At 35.8% G+C, this 16,445-nt stretch overlaps 2 protein-coding genes across 2 annotated transcripts in view; both read right to left on the bottom strand.

The window, feature by feature from the left end:
- LOC121738531 (sodium/potassium-transporting ATPase subunit alpha-like) overlaps nucleotides 1-16,445 on the bottom strand; it is a 24,807-nt gene continuing 8,362 nt past the window's right edge. Inside the window, exons 9-18 of the mRNA XM_042130662.1 lie at nucleotides 16,048-16,235; nucleotides 14,778-14,946; nucleotides 14,410-14,558; nucleotides 13,531-13,732; nucleotides 12,984-13,138; nucleotides 8,474-8,660; nucleotides 7,868-8,104; nucleotides 7,082-7,270; nucleotides 1,520-1,637; nucleotides 1-336 (exon numbers count right to left, since the gene is read on the bottom strand). Coding sequence (XP_041986596.1) covers nucleotides 222-336; nucleotides 1,520-1,637; nucleotides 7,082-7,270; nucleotides 7,868-8,104; nucleotides 8,474-8,660; nucleotides 12,984-13,138; nucleotides 13,531-13,732; nucleotides 14,410-14,558; nucleotides 14,778-14,946; nucleotides 16,048-16,235 — 1,709 coding nt within the window. The 3' untranslated portion in view covers nucleotides 1-221. The remainder of the gene's footprint in view (nucleotides 337-1,519; nucleotides 1,638-7,081; nucleotides 7,271-7,867; nucleotides 8,105-8,473; nucleotides 8,661-12,983; nucleotides 13,139-13,530; nucleotides 13,733-14,409; nucleotides 14,559-14,777; nucleotides 14,947-16,047; nucleotides 16,236-16,445) is intronic.
- The window catches only part of LOC121738534 (enoyl-CoA delta isomerase 3, peroxisomal), a 21,038-nt gene continuing 13,945 nt past the window's right edge, over nucleotides 9,353-16,445 (bottom strand). Inside the window, exon 5 of the mRNA XM_042130667.1 lies at nucleotides 9,353-9,375. The gene's annotated coding sequence lies outside the window, so the exon portion shown is untranslated. The remainder of the gene's footprint in view (nucleotides 9,376-16,445) is intronic.

A 16,445-nucleotide genomic window follows, 5' to 3' on the forward strand; every position in this document is an offset into this window, starting at 1 on the left:
TGTTTCACGCCGGTTTTCTGTGAGCCCGTGGTATTTCTCCGGCCGAGCCGGCACATTCGTGCCGAATCATGGCTATCCCACGTCAAAATCTGTAATTTGTGTCTGACGAACTAAACGTAACCTACGTCAAAATTAAATACAATGTTCTTTCTGAACGTTTAATACTATAGGTACCTCTATCTTCTTTTACTTTACTTCACAAGTATGTAATAACTCCAATATCAGTAGAGTGTAATGTTATTGTACCAAGCTCGGAAGAGTCGTTTCCTTATACAATACTTCCGGAGCTCGTCGAAAGCGAACATGAGCGCCGAATAGGGGAGCGCCAGGAACCACCTGCAGCGGGGAATTGGGTCACATGGCGTTCGATTTACCGGACTAACCGCCGCACACAGACACATTTGATTATGATTAACGTTCAGTTTAATGAAGACAGACAATGTATGGGGCCTATGTCAAAATTTTGAATGAATTTGATAAATGTTCTCACTCTGTTTGAGGCAGTTAGAGCGTTTTCGCAAAGTTTTATTATAATTCGAGTAATTTAAATAATAATTTTAACAAATCAATTATTGCGTTTCGTTATTTAGAATTGTCTGCCCCGTGTATATTTCTCTATGGAATTGTCCCAAGTATTCCATCGTGATGGCGGCCGAATGAATGTCCTATAAAACACATGAATCTATATTTGCCCTAGCAGAATTCGAAATTTTCGAATGTCAATTTTATAACCAGTTTTACGATTACCTTACCGAATAATTTAATGCTAAACTTATAGCCAAACACGGAGAGAATAAATAATTACTTATGTTGAAATTATGAGGACTTTTAAAATAAACTTCTAACATTTTCTATTAAACTCTTGACTCAGTTGCAGTTTGGTAAATAACTATTAAATGGCGCACTCAGGCGGCCAACAGGGGGCTAAAGGTATGAAATCGCGATAATCAATCCGGATAATCGAGACTGCTGTTACCGCGGGCCGGGGCTGGCGGGAGCACCTTCAGCGGGAATTGGGTCAAATTAATACCGCGCCGTGCCAATAACTCGCCAAGACATTTGGGTTGTCTGTGCTTGCAGTTTGTCTTTATTTATGGCTTTTGTTTTCGCCGCCATCTTTCTGATTAAATTCTTCGATACCGGTATAAAGGTATTTCGGTGAGATGTGCAAATTATGTAATAACAAAATTTTGCCTGCATCTTCGTTTATTGCACTATAACCGTACGTCTTAAACTATCCTTAGATTGAATGTATGACCATTTCCATCAAAATAGGTTCAACGATTTAAGCGTGACGACTTATGAGTGATGAGGTAATAAACAGACACACAGAATATCGCATTTTTAACCCATCGATCAGAAGCGGTAGCCGGCTGCCGCACAACAATTGAAAATCTATTGTGTCTGCGATACCCACGATGGAGGTGTTAAAATGAGAATAGTTTTAATTTTCATTTTTACAGCATAAACGGATTATGACCACAGTATCATTCCACATTCGATAGGCTCTGTACCTCACCATTTCAACGGCAGAGGATAGGTTCGCAGGAAAGTGTTGAGTCCCGGCGTGTAGCACACAAAACACGCCAACAGCAGCTCAAACACTAGACCCATGTTAAGTACCATGTTCCGCATACCTGAAATTTTAGGTTTGTTAAAACAAAATTGTGGACAAAATTAAATCTCCTACAAATGAAGAGTACACAACCTGTAAAGATTTCAGAAGTCTAGCTAAAGCGGTTTTTGAGTTACAGCCTGGCGACAGAAAGACGAACAGACATCGAAGTCTCAGTAATAGGGTCCCGTTTTTACCCTTTGGCCACAGTATAAGCTATGGCTATTAGTACAAGCTTTGGCTACGGAATCCTAAAAATAGCAACATAATCTTTGCTCCTACAAAAATTTTTAGATCAAAATCCAAAATGTCAGTCATTTTGGATTTTGCCACATCAGAGAGAATCCTTCAAATGCGGCGAGTGATAAGGTCGGACGCTAATTGTTTTGGATATCCGGCTTCCGTTCCTTCGAATTAGATAAACCAAATGTAATAAATTTAAATTCAATTGGCACGTTTCCAGTCAATTGGTTTGAAATTACTATCTGTATATCCTTCATGAAATAATTAGGTACACTACACAAGTTTTAACTGAAACCTAGAATTTTCTAGTTATTAAGGTAAAATGAAAATTGGCAAAACAGTCACAAAATCTAAGATTGGGTTGCACTAGAGGCGTGATTAAAGTTAAATTTATGGTCAAAGTTATGGTTATAGTTAAGGCTAACTTTAACTTTAACCTTAACTTTGACCACAGAATTTGACAGATGACAGCTGGTCCGACAAGGCTATAAATGAACGTGGGCCCCCGCCCAGCGCCCCCGCGCTGCTGGTAAAGGAGAACTGTCAAAAATGGCGTTTTTGTATGATGACAGCGTTAGTTCCTTTTTTCGCCACGTGTACTAATAAGCCTTGTCGAGCGCAATGTTATGGTTGAATATGGCGTCCATTTTTACTTTAACCAAAGATTTGACATTTTACATTGTAGTTATAGTTAAATTTATAGTTAAAGTAAGTTGGTGCAACTCACTCTAAGTAATTGCATAAATGCTCTGTAAAATAGTTCATAAAGTCATAAAAAATAGTTAACGTTTATTTAATTTAGTTTTCAGTGTTTGGTTGAAATTGAGAAACACCTATTTCATCTGATAACAGTCCTGAGTCCAGCAATTATCTTTACAGCTATTATAGTTCCACACACCAGTCTGGCGACAAAAAATCTTACAGCGAAGACTCAGTGACACCACTTTTTTAATCTTTGAGTATCTGGACCCCTATCATTAACTTTGTCAAAACCTGAGCTAATCCGTGCAGGTATGTAAACAGTTGTAAAGTGAGTGGTTCTGTTTCGGTATCATTTGCACTTTTACTTCTGAACGGTTTTAACCTGTAATATTTGTCTCTGAACTGGATTAAGAAATGTCAAACTCGAACGTCAAATTTGACTAACGGAATTGTTTTTTTTTTAGGAATTGAAATGGCTTAGCCATAACGACTAACGGAAAAATTGTAAATCAAGATGAAAATATAGTTTAAAAAAAGATTGATATTTTTTATTATAAAATATACTATTTTCTAATATATAACGTGGTCAATGTAGGAATAGTTACTTTTGCACCGATTTATTGTATTTAAAGGTAATTATTATAAATGTGTAAATGGTTTTATTTATATTTTTTGGTATTTTATAAGCCCTTTATGAAAACACTGAGAAAATAACACTCCTTCATGTTTATATTATCACAAGCATGGCGATCTAGAGGAGAAAGAATTCTCTGACATTGGCAACTAACTGAGTCGGCAATTAAAAAAGAGAAGAAGAAGGAGACAAAAAAAAAAGATAATTAGATATTGTTATTAAGTTTATAGAGATTATGTTTTAAGCAAGAAATTGATAAGTTTATTATATCCTATACCTATTTGATACTTACGCTAAATAATCTACCATGAAAAAGTCTTAGAAATGCATCAAACTTGTGGATTACAATTACATGCATTACAACAGAGTTGATGTCATGAGTTGAACATAGTTTGTTGAACTTGAACTCATTCTTGAACACCTACGTTTTTTTGAGCTTTCAAATGGGTATTATTGTAACATAAACAGGCAATTTATAAGTTTAATAATCCCCTTTTCGTGCCTTGTAAGGCATTTTACATTATTAGTACTGTGTACGCTGAACCAAATATTTTTCAGGATAAAGGATGATTGCTAACACTGAGATACTATAAGTACTACATTTTATAATAAAGAATTGCAAGTGTAATGATGACGAAGTCCTAGGAAGATAATATATATTCACTCAAAAGCTTTAATTAAAAGAAATTTAATAAATACTCGTTTTTAAATGTTTTTTCATTTATTTTCTCACTTAAATATACCTACCTTAGATACATATTCATACACAGCTTTCATCAATAGGTACTACATTTGTCTTAAACCTTATTATCAACCTAGTATCAGATAGGCAAGTGTTAAATCTCTTTTATATTATACTTATAAAAATATTTATACAGCGGAAATCTTAAACAAGGTCTTGTCAATTAAAATCAAAGAAGATGAATCAAATATCCCTTGTGTAAATATTAATTTATTATTATTAAAGGAGTTCAAATACCAACTTTTGATGAAAGATAAAAACAATATTATAATTTCAGACTTTTATTTGGCAAACCAATAACAATTAGAAACTGCATTGCAAGTTGCAACTATGGGAAATTGCCTGGGATATCTCAGACAGAGAGCGGTCAAGGGTTTTGTGTTCTTTGTGTTGTATTATGTTGTAGAATGCCTCCCGTGTGAGTATCTCTATATACTCACACAGGAGGAGTTCTGAATGTGTCAGAATTGCTCCTCAGTCACACACTGACTGCTCCAACGCAAATGCTTCAACGCGTGACCACTCTGTCTGATAGGTCCCTAAAACGATCACATCTTTTTAAAATGTATAATACATGAGGACTTACTAAAGTCCTTATTACATTAAAATTTAAAATGTATTTTAAATTTTAATGTAATAATATAAAACTAATATTATTATTATTGAGGTACAAAAGAATTTTTGGTAATAATAATATAAGTTCCAATGAAAATATTATGTTTTATGAACAATAAGTATGTTTGTTTTGCAATTTTTGTTATGTCTTTTTGGAAAAAGTACTATAAGTAATGTAGGATTATATTTTTGAGTTTTAGTGACTATTCCCATTATATATTATATCATATTGTAGTCAAGAGAAGTTATAAATGAAAAAGTGCATATGAGAATTTAGCTAATTTGGATTTTATATTATCAATGATTTAACTTTTCTAGTAGTTTAGGTGTATGTGTGTGTGTCAATATTTATTCGTGAATATACATGAATCTAAAGTTTCAAAGGTTGTGTTCTCAAAATTCTTGTTATTGAGAAAGTAATACCTTTGAATTTACCTCTTTGGTGCAGCGTTTATCATGCATGGTTTACAAGGAAATAGTTTGTGAAATAACACAAAGACCTACTGCAATCAAAAGATTGTACGAAATGCTCCTAAGATAGGTTCCTAAGAAGTACATAGTAAGTCCTCATGTATTTTAAGTTTTAATTTAATATAAAACTAATACTTATTATTATTATTGAGGTAAGTACAAAAGTATTTTTGGTAATACATAATAATATATGTTCCTATGATAATATTATGTTTTATGAACAATAAGTTCCATATGTTTGTTATGCAATTCTTATTAAGTAAGTCTTTTTTGGAAAAGTACTATAATGTAGGTTTTTGTTTTTGAGTAAAATTTAGTGATTTACACTATTCCCATCATATAATACCATATTGTAGTCAAGAGAAGAAGTTATACTTAAATGAAAAAGTGCTCATATGAGAATTTAGCTAATTGGGATTCTATGATATTATCAATTATTTAACTTTTCTAGAAGTTTAGGTGTGTAATGTTTATCCGGAGCATGTTATACATACATCTAAAGTTTAAAAGGTTGTGTTCTGAAAATTCTTGTTAAAAGTAAGTAAGTACTTAATATTGAATTTACCTCTTTGGTGCAGTGTTTATCATGCATATATACCAATAATACTTCAGATTTACAAGGAAATAGTTTGTGAAATAACACAAAAACCTACAATGCAACTATAAGATTGTACCTGTAGGTTTTTGGTGAAAATTCATACTTGTTTTACAGTAAGTAATTATACACAACACTTGTGTTCCTTATACCTTGTATGTGTTTCTTGTGTACTAAATCAATGCAGTCTTAGCTCATCGCACAAATGCAAACCTTATTGTTGACTAGACATATAGGTATACTACACCTCACTTATGTTATTATTCTGAAACCTCACTAACACTAAATGGATTACTAAGGTCTCTACGTTTCTTATGTATCACTTCGTGATTAACTTGAGAATACCTACTTAATCGTTTTCCAAAAATTTGGACACTTCGAATGTTTAGTTTTTTGGTTTTAATAACGAATTATTTTCACTAAAATATATGCTATAGACTAAAATATAACTTATTAAGTAACTAACCAACTAAATAGCAATATAATTTAAGACTAAAAAGTATGTAATATTAATAAATAAAATTACTAAAATGTAAACTATTCAGTAAAAGCTACTCGTTGGTTGGTGTTTATTGAATTGCTGTATTTGACGTAAAAGCAAGCGAGCTTATGTCAGAAGTGTTGTCATGATTCGAAATTATTACTCAGTTAACAATGGAGAAGTGAGTTTTGTGTCACGTGACCACTGACTGGCTGGAAAATAGAGGTCATGGTACCAAAATGCGAGCCAGTCAGTATTCTGGCTGGCTTTAAGAGCTCATGATAGAGGGGCTGTAGTCATAATAAGGGCGGATTCGACCAAACTGGAGTAAAATTTTACTCGAGTATAACTGTCTCCTAATCTAAGAGTAAGCTGGTTTTGCGTTTTTCCAACTTCTAATCCAAGAATGAGGTAATTACACGGGAGTAAATATTTACACGGGCTATTTTGGTGGAGTAAATATTAAACTGAGAATAGTTGCACAACAGGGTGTCAACTGTCACGGTCGGTGTCATTGTGAACTATAATTGACATTTTATTTCATATTCTTTGAGTAACTTGGTAAAATGCAAACGATAATAATTATCCTAGAGTAAATTAAAGGAGTAAAATTATTCTCATGATAGTTATACTCGTGTAACTTCAAGTTTGGTCGAATCGGGCCTTAGTGTTTAAAGGTAATATACTCCACTCGGGCTAACTTGTGGCTAGCGGTCATTGACACCCTGTCAAAAACTTGTCATTTTCCATATAAACCGCGATTGACAATGAAGTGTCAGATATTGTCAATTGTGGTTTTATATGGAAAATGGCAAGTTTTTGACAGGGAGTCAATGACCGCTAGCGACAAGTTAGCCCGAGTGCAGTATAGTAAGGGTTAATTCAGACAGCAACGCGACTCGACAGATTTGCAAGGCGTCTCTACAATAAATTGCGTCGCGTTGCTGTCTGATTTGAACGGAACCAAGAAAAGGTTGCTTTACCGACGTGGAAGATGGAGTTGTATCTGGTCTTGCATATGATACCGTTGGTCATCTGCGCCACCACGACGGCAGCGAAGTAGGCGGCCTGCCCCGCGCGCTCCGCCTCCTTGCGCTCCCAGTACGTCCACTCCTGGCCCAGCGAGTCCGGGAGATCGTTCACGGCTTCGCAGTCCCATTGTTTACGTATGCCTATAAAGCGCTGCTGTGTAATGCGCCGGTATACCCACTCGCTTGGGCAATATATTTCAACCGTGATTCTAAAAGCCGAATCTTTGGTCGGCCAGTAGGGCCACCACAACACTGAGTTGCTGCGTTTAAGACGCAGCAGAATGCATCGCGGAAATTTCCGATGCGACAGCGCGAGTCCTATCTTGCTCATCGTACATACAATGTCGTATCCGAATTCTGATGTAACTTTTGCTTTGCGACATCACATCGCATTTCTGTGCGATGTTGTTTTTACGATACGACGCCGCAACCCTGTGTTGCTGTTGTGGTTTGGGCTCTGCACAGATTACTAGTATATGGGGCTCTGGCCCGTGGGCGGTAGCAAATTGTCAGGTATGTCATTGTAGCGCCTGTCGCCACATCCAGAAAACTAAATTGAAGTTTTTTGAGTTATTTAGAGTCAACAAATAATGTGATTGGCTAACAAAAAACGCGCCAATTTTCTATTATTTTCTGGTCTTTTAGGATCAAGTAATGTAGGTAGAGTCTTGAAGGACTCTATACAAGCATTTCGTCACTTATTAGTTCAAATATCCCTTATTTTTAGTCACCACTTACCAAAAAGATCCTTCGGATAGAATCCAAACTCGGCCATAACTACGAAGTAGGCGAACATGCCGGCCGCGAACTCCATGAGTCCAAGGTGTCCGTACGTGAGCGCGAGCATGCGGGGCGAGACGAGCGGGCCGGCGCGCGGTGGCCGGGACATTACGTCGGACTCCGCCTGTTCGAACGACAGCGCCACCGCCGGCCACATGTCCGTGCCGAGATCCACGCATAGGATCGTCATTACGCCTGCCAATGGGAAAGAAAATTTAGGAAACACGCATGGGATCATCATTACTCTTGTAAATAGTTGAATCTTTTCTGAAGCAGAAAAACTGCTCTTGGTCTTGCGTCTACCAATTTTGGCCTATTCTCTAATCCAAGTAAAGAAGTAAAGGATTAGAATAGAATAGAAATACGTTTATTTTCTCAACACACAACATATACAAAACAGAAAATAAATAATAATAAAAAAGTAAAAAGGACTTACTTAACCTAAATTATAACTATTATGGTAGTATGGTATATTGTTATGTGATGTCAAAATGATTACATTATTTTGTAGCTGGAATCAGTTTTTTTAATAATATTAGTCTATTTCATTAGAAAAATTCTCACCTAAAGGCAACGGGATGGAGAACAGAACGAACATGAACACGGGGAAGATCTCCGGGACGTTAGATATGAGTATGTAGCAGACGGACTTCTTCAGGTTGTCGAATATCTTCCGCCCCTCCTCTATACCCACCACTATCGTAGCGAAGTTGTCGTCGATCAGGATTATGTCTGCTGTGTGTTGAGACACCTACAATAACATTTTTAAGTTATAAGTACATACAGTACATTCAATTCTATTAATCTATTCGGGTGGTTCTACAAAAATTGGGTAACTTTTAGGGATATTTTGTTTACTGTAGTTTTTATGGTAAATTTAGATATCTTTAAGGGGTTTAAAAGATGGGTAATATAATGAATATACTGTTGCAAATCGGGACAGTCATTTTTTTTTAATTACTTTTTAAAATATTTTGATTTTTCTGAATTTCACTGCCAGAGGACTGACGAGGGTGACACAGTACTGATATATATGGACCGTGCAGAAACTATAGAGGGCGTCGTAATTCGACAGCAGCGACACGATGCGAGTAAAAGAAGTAACTTGTCATTGATTTTGGCTCTTTGACCCCGGCTAGTTTATAAGTGTTTTTTTATGTTTTAGACTATAAAACGATTTATTACTTACACTTCCAGTTTGCCACATGTGGCCGCGAGAACAACAACAGATTTCCAAGAATCCGCGATCGATGGATTAAAGTAAAAGACTAGATGACGCCCGCAACTCCGTTGCGCCAAAAATCATTTATTGCGCGAGAACCGTACATTTTCCCGGAATAAAAAGTATCCTATGTCCTCTCCCGGGGCTCAAAGTAAATCCATACCAAATTTCAGCAAAATTGGTTGAGCGGTTTGGGGGTGAAGTGCTAACAGACACACTTTCGCATTTATAATATTGAGTATGGATGAGTTTCTAACCGTAAACAAAGAACGAAAGCGTGAATAAAAATGTATGAAGCTTATCTAATTATCTAAGAAAATATCTGAAAAAGTAATTAGTAGCATCCATCAGCATAGAAAGTAAAAACTTGATAAATATTGCAATAAAATAATGAAGATGCAAAAATACTTATAATAATTACTGAAAATGCTTGTGGATTAATAAAATAAAACAAGTTCACTAAAATAAATGCTTTTATTTCATCAACCTTCTGCGATTCGCTCGATACCATCTTTACAACTTTTGTCTGTCACTATTTTTAAGTTTTAACTAGTGTACCTCATCAATCATCAGTGCAAACACTATATAAGTTTTCTTTAAATAAAACACAAAGACTGCACTATTAATCTTTTTCCTACTTGAAGAATCATCCTTTTGAGAACCAACACTTTGATAAGATGGTTCAAGTTCAATACTATACTCAGTGTTGAATTCCTGGCAGGAATTCTCCAAATTATCCTTACTTTTGATGCAAATTTATGCCAATTAAATGAGCGGTGCTTATGTATGTACCTATATCAATTAACATGGAAGCCAGTTTGGATGTTTACTGAAAGAAGCAACGGTTATAGGTTAGGTTCATATTGTGTTCATCAAAAATGAATTTACGTTTATAAGCTACAAAATTTAGTGTTTTTACAAGTCTACACATAACATTCATGGAACTTTATATCATAATAATAAAATAGTCATCATAATAAGAAAATAGTAAAATTTTACATCGTTCGATTTGCCTTATTTTTCTTGTATGTATTAGAACATCCGGGAATACAACACACTGAAATAATTCTTGAAAATACTCAAATTTCTCAAGAAATCTTATAATTTTCTGTAGCCTGACTAGAGCTTGACAATAAAATTTTCGTAAAAGTTACGGCTACTCGTCACTAGTGGCAGTGTCATCGCTCTGCACGGTCCCTGTAATGCAAACACATTAGAAATATATGACATATGTGGCATTTATTAACCGCATAAACTATTATTATATCACTTTAATTATTTTAATGTATCAAGTTCCTAGTAAGTTAAATATCGAAAAATATTTTGTAATAATGCGGGGAGAACACTATCACACCATTATAAGAATTTTGACACTTGTAATATTTTTTTTTACTTTTAAGTACTTTTCCTTAACAGTATACATTAATAATTAATATCAACAAACAACAGAATTAAAGTTTTCGTTTTTTGTCCATCTGTCCGGCAGTACGTCCATCTGTCTATCTATTTGTCTGTCACCAGGCTGTATCTCAAGAACAGCGATGGCTAGATAGTTTTTATTTTCACAAATGACGTATAATTGTGTTGCAGCTATAACGGAAATACAAAAATAAAAATAAAATAAATATTTAAGAGGGCTCCTATACAAGAAACGTGATTTTTGTGCCCTTTTCTGCTCGATGTCAATAATGCAACCAGGTAATTTTAAATACTCTAAAAATACTCAATTTTGTTCTTACTTTAATAATAAACAATAAAATTATAACAAAATATATATTTAAGGGGTCTCCTATACAAAGAATATACTTTTTTGTCCTTTTAACTCAATGTTCAACTCAAAGTCAATGTGGCACCAGGTGGGCAATTGAAATGTTCACAAAACACTATTTTTTTCTTCTATAATAGTAGATAATAAAATTAAAATAAAATAAACACCTAAAGGGAGCTCTCATACGAAAATTGCAATTTTATGGCACGAGGACTTCGTGCTGGAGACTGACTCGCACTTGACCATTTTTTTTTCAAGTTAACCGTTTGCTTTAGAGGTTTCTTTAACATTTTTTTTTTGCCCTTTCTCCTTTTCTTAAGTACATTTTGTAATCTATGTTTTTCATTGCTAATTCAGCTTATTTGAAGAGATAGTTTGATTCTCGGCAAGAAAGTAGCTAGGGCTAGGGTGCCGCCTGCTAATCAATCAAGGTTAAAATCTCAACTACTTATAATTAAACTTAAATACATTTTACATTTTATATATGTGGTAAATGATGTGGATATCACAATTACTTATATGTATAGAGTAAGACTGTGTGTAAACGTATTTTATATTGTGATATTGTTTTTTTACCCTAATAAACAATAAAAAAAAAAGTATTTTCAGCTTCTCTTTTCTTATTTAATATATAATCCTTCGGTCAAATTTGTCTTTTATGGTAAACGACATTATGTTTTACACTAAAATAAGTAAACAAACGGTTAACACACCTTTTTTGTTGTGATAAAAGTGATCTTAAAGAAAAAAACATCAGTACTCTGGCAACATGTCAGTCCGTTGCCACGATTTCAGGCAAAGAACTGACGCCAAAGGACTGATGATTTCGACATAAATTTAAGGTTATAATTAAAGTTAATGTTTCACCTTTTTTGTTGTGATAAAAGTGATCTTAAAGAAAAAAAACATCAGTACTCTGGCAACATGTCAGTCCGTTGCCACGATTTCAGGCAAAGAACTGACGCCAAAGGACTGATGATTTCGACATAAATTTAAGGTTATAATTAAAGTTAATGTTTCTTTTCGTATTTTCTAATATCAATATATTACATTTTTACTAATCATAGTAACCAGTATAGAAATCAAAATAAAATTAAGATTTATAAGGAATTAACGACTTACCCATAGTACTGAGTTTTTGACTGGCCCTGCGCAAGATTATGTCATATCTGACGAGCTAGCATTCATACTGTATTAATGGCAAAGAAATGCTGCAGTTCTCAGCTGACAATATTACCAACTGAACATGATTAATAGGTATTTGACCATGTATACGTGTTTTTTGGTGAAAATTTTTGCATTTGAAAGTTACACAAAGGACTGACGAATGAAACCTATGACAAAGTTTCCCCTCTTTTTTAAATACATTAAATATTTTTACATTATGAAAGCCCTGACATTCATCATTACGTACATTAAAGATTGTAATTATATATCAAGTTTTCTGAAATTAATCGTAGAATCTGATGTACAGTCTCTTGATTGAACGTTTTTGGGTTTGTGACAGGCCAAAGAACTGACGTTTTGAGCATACTCTTTCAATTTTATACAATTTCTAATTAAATTACGTATCTGAAATTGAGTGACCATTTAAAGGAGATTACATACTTTTAAAATTAAGCATAAAATCTTTAAAATATAATGTGATTTAATATATATTGACTGGTGACAGCGAGTTACCCAATTTTTGTAGAATCACCCATTCCTATCATCGGCTACCCTTAATCTTTCATTTTGAAGATTAATCAAAATGAAAGATCCTTGTGTATAAAAGCTGTGGCTTCCCTCTAAAATAAAACCGATTTTTTATTTCCTAATTTATTTTTTCGCTTCATTTTAATTGAAATAAATATATGTAAAGAAAAAACTCAAAAATTTAATTTAATCGCAGGTTTAAATCCTGTTTTCCAAGTTTCCAAGCTAGAATGTTTTTTTCTGTCCTAAAAGTACATATATTATACAATATACTCATTACTCAGGGAACCGAATATACAGCCTTAAACGTGTAAACGCAAGCTCTCACGACTAGAGGGGCAACTCTGTCTACACTACCATCAGTTGCAGTATTATAAACTTACTCGTACCTGTGATCCCGTGATACCCATGGATATGCCAATATCGGCGCACTTGAGTGCGGGCGCGTCGTTGACGCCGTCGCCGGTGACGGCCACCACGCCGCCCAGCTTCTGACACGCCTCCACTATCTGTAGCTTCTGAGTTGGTGATGTGCGCGCGAACACTTCGAGACAATCAATCAATTATTTCGTCAATCATTATTATTATTTCCATCAATTATTATTATAATCATACTAAAGTTGTGGCCACTTTGCACAGTTTAACGCATAACAAATAATGTGCTTTTTTAATACTTTTTAAAAATATTTTCAAAAAAATATGGATTTGAAAAAACGTGGATCGGAAGGTTTTTTAAAGACCAAACTGTGGCATAGTGTCTAAACACACTATGCCGAATTTATATTGTATGCGTTTGACATTGCTGACGTAATCATGCTGAATTTCCGCCGCGGAAATTCGGCATAGTATCTTCAGACACTTATTACGTATTTCTCCAAGGCAACAAAAAATATCGAGTTGGTACGTCAAGGTCAGTATCATAATTTACTATCGAACCTATCTCATAATGCTTCTCCAGCGTCTTGGTGAGCAGGTCGGGTGTCATGCGGCGCAGCTCGGCGCCGGTGACGACGCGGCAGTCGCGCTGTGTCGCGATGCCGACGTCGGAGGCGATGGCGCGCGCGGTGGCCGGGTGGTCGCCCGTCACCATCATCACGCGCACGCCAGCTGAACGCACATGCTCGATCGCTGATCGCACCTATAGTATGAACTTTAAGATCTCTCAGTGAAAAAGGATGGAGTATTTTTTTGCATATTTACAATATCTACGAGACTAGGTAGGTAGTGAGTAACTACTAACTAGTAATAATATACAAACTTATCTATATGATAAGTTTATATAGTAATAATATATAAACTTATCAACGTTACATCATAACTTGTAAAAGTGATTATATTATACCGTAACGATATTCGGATATTGAATGAACTGTCACTTCTTGGTGGAAATTCATCTTCAATATTAAATAATTATACACCTTCCTTGCACTTATTCCACTTTATTATATATACACATTATATATATCCATTATATATATCCACTTTATTATATATACATATTATATACAAATAAAGTGGAATAAGTGCAAGGAAGGTGTATAATTATTTAATATTGATATTCGGATATTTGTAGATGTCGTTGTAGAAAGTGCAGTCGCTGATGAACACAACATTCTGTTTTTGAACATAGTTGTAAAAAATTGAATGTAATTGTGTTACATTTATAGAGTTTTAAACGACTCTTGCGACTTTTGCTACTTCTTTACTAACCATTCGATCAGCTTTAATATGGTTATTATTTTATTATGTCTTGAATAAAACAGCCAAGACATTTTTGCACACATGAGAAGGTTATTTTATGTTTGAGGAACTTACTTCTTTCCGCGGCGGATCGATCAGTCCCATGAGTCCCAGAAACCGGAGATCCTTCAGGGGGAAGTTAGCTTCGTCCATGTCAAAGTCCAAGTTCAAGTCAAACTGCGTCGCATCTATTTGTAAATCAGCAAATGCGAGAATTCGTTCTCCTGAAAATATTATGTAAATTATTTAATACGGCAAACGAATTAAGAGAAAAGGGTTTTTTTAATACAATTGTAATAAATAAGGTGCAAATAGATACGTTTTTATGTTTCTGGTAACATCTTAAGCTATATTATTATCGTTTGCGTGGTCAAGTTTTTAACTATTGATGTATTTATAACTCTTTTTCGCGTGGCATTCAAAGTGCTCAGAAAGTTACATACCAGTGCCTGCCAAATTTTCGATGACTTTGTCTATGACTGCAGCAGTTTCTTCAGTGATGGCCACCTCTTTGTTTTCAGCCATAATAGTGGAACATTTCGTCAGAATACATTCAGGTGCTCCTTTTATGACGAGTAGGTATTTTGTTTGAGAATCGGAGTGGATACTCATCTGCAGGTTAACATTGTTTTACTCGTAAGTTGTCAGATATACATAATATTATAACATAAGAGAAAAAATGAAACAAAAATTTCGATTCGTATTTCGAAACGAAGCATTTGCCACTTAGCCCGTAGCTCTGCTACGGAGCATTTGCCACGTAGTCCGTAGCTCTGCTACGGAGCATTTGCCACGTAGCCCGTAGCTCTGCTACGGAGCATTTGCCACGTAGTCCGTAGCTCCGCTACGGAGCATTTGCCACGTAGTCCGTAGCTCTGCTACGGAGCATTTGCCACGTAGTCCGTAGCTCTGCTACGGAGCATTTGCCACGTAGCCCGTAGCTCTGCTACGGAGAACTGGCCACGTAGCCCGTAGCTCTGCTACGGAGCATTTGCCACGTAGTCCATAGCTCTGCTACGGAGCATTTGCCACGTAGTCCGTAGCTCTGCTACGGAGCATTTGCCACGTAGTCCGTAGCTCTGCTACGGAGCATTTGCCACGTAGCCCGTAGCTCTGCTACGGAGAACTGGCCACGTAGCCCGTAGCTCTGCTACGGAGCATTTGCCACGTAGTCCATAGCTCTGCTACGGAGCATTTGCCACGTAGCCCCTAACTCTGCTACGTAGAACTTGCCACGTAGCTCGTAGCCCTGCTACGTAGAACTTGCCACGTAGCTCGTAGCCCTGCTACGTAGAACTTGCCACGTAGCTCGTAGCCCTGCTACGTAGAACTTGCCACGTAGCTCGTAGCCCTGCTACGTAGAACTTGCCACGTAGCTCGTAGCCCTGCTACGTAGAACTTGCCACGTAGCTCGTAGCCCTGCTACGTAGAACTTGCCACGTAGCTCGTAGCCCTGCTACGTAGAACTTGCCACGTAGCTCGTAGCCCTGCTACGTAGAACTTGCCACGTAGCTCGTAGCCCTGCTACGTAGAACTTGCCACGTAGCTCGTAGCCCTGCTACAAAGAATTGACTTTGTAGCTCTAAATTTATACTGATCATACTTCTTTTGTTAGCATTGTTCTTACAAAGAAAAGATTATACATAATGTAAAATAAAAAAAAATCAAAAGTGGGCTACATAAATTTATATTACGGCAAAAAACTTTACGTACTTGGTATTTGTTGACGGAGTTGAAAGGAATCTCGGCAACTTTGGGGAAATTTCCTCTAATTCCTATGGGATCATTAAACTGGAGTAGAAAGTTTAATATCGCCTTTTCCGAGGCGTCGCCCCGTATTGTTTCGTTCTCGACGGTAGCGGAGCTACACAGCGCGGCACATATTTTTAAATGCTCAAACGCTGAAAATCATTTTCTATTCAGTATTTTTTAATATCGCACAATCATTTTCACGCCAGCGGGACAGAAAAAGGTCATTTCATGTTATGGACTGTGAATTGTGATACAACGTTGCATACAAAACATACAGTTAACAGTACAAAATGAGAGTAAAGTAATACATATAGGCTGGTTTTATAGTTAAGCGTTTCGGCAGCGCCGTTGGAGCGCCG

Source organism: Aricia agestis, chromosome Z (assembly GCF_905147365.1).
Source record: "Aricia agestis chromosome Z, ilAriAges1.1, whole genome shotgun sequence".
In the NCBI taxonomy this organism is placed as follows: Eukaryota; Metazoa; Arthropoda; class Insecta; order Lepidoptera; family Lycaenidae; genus Aricia; species Aricia agestis.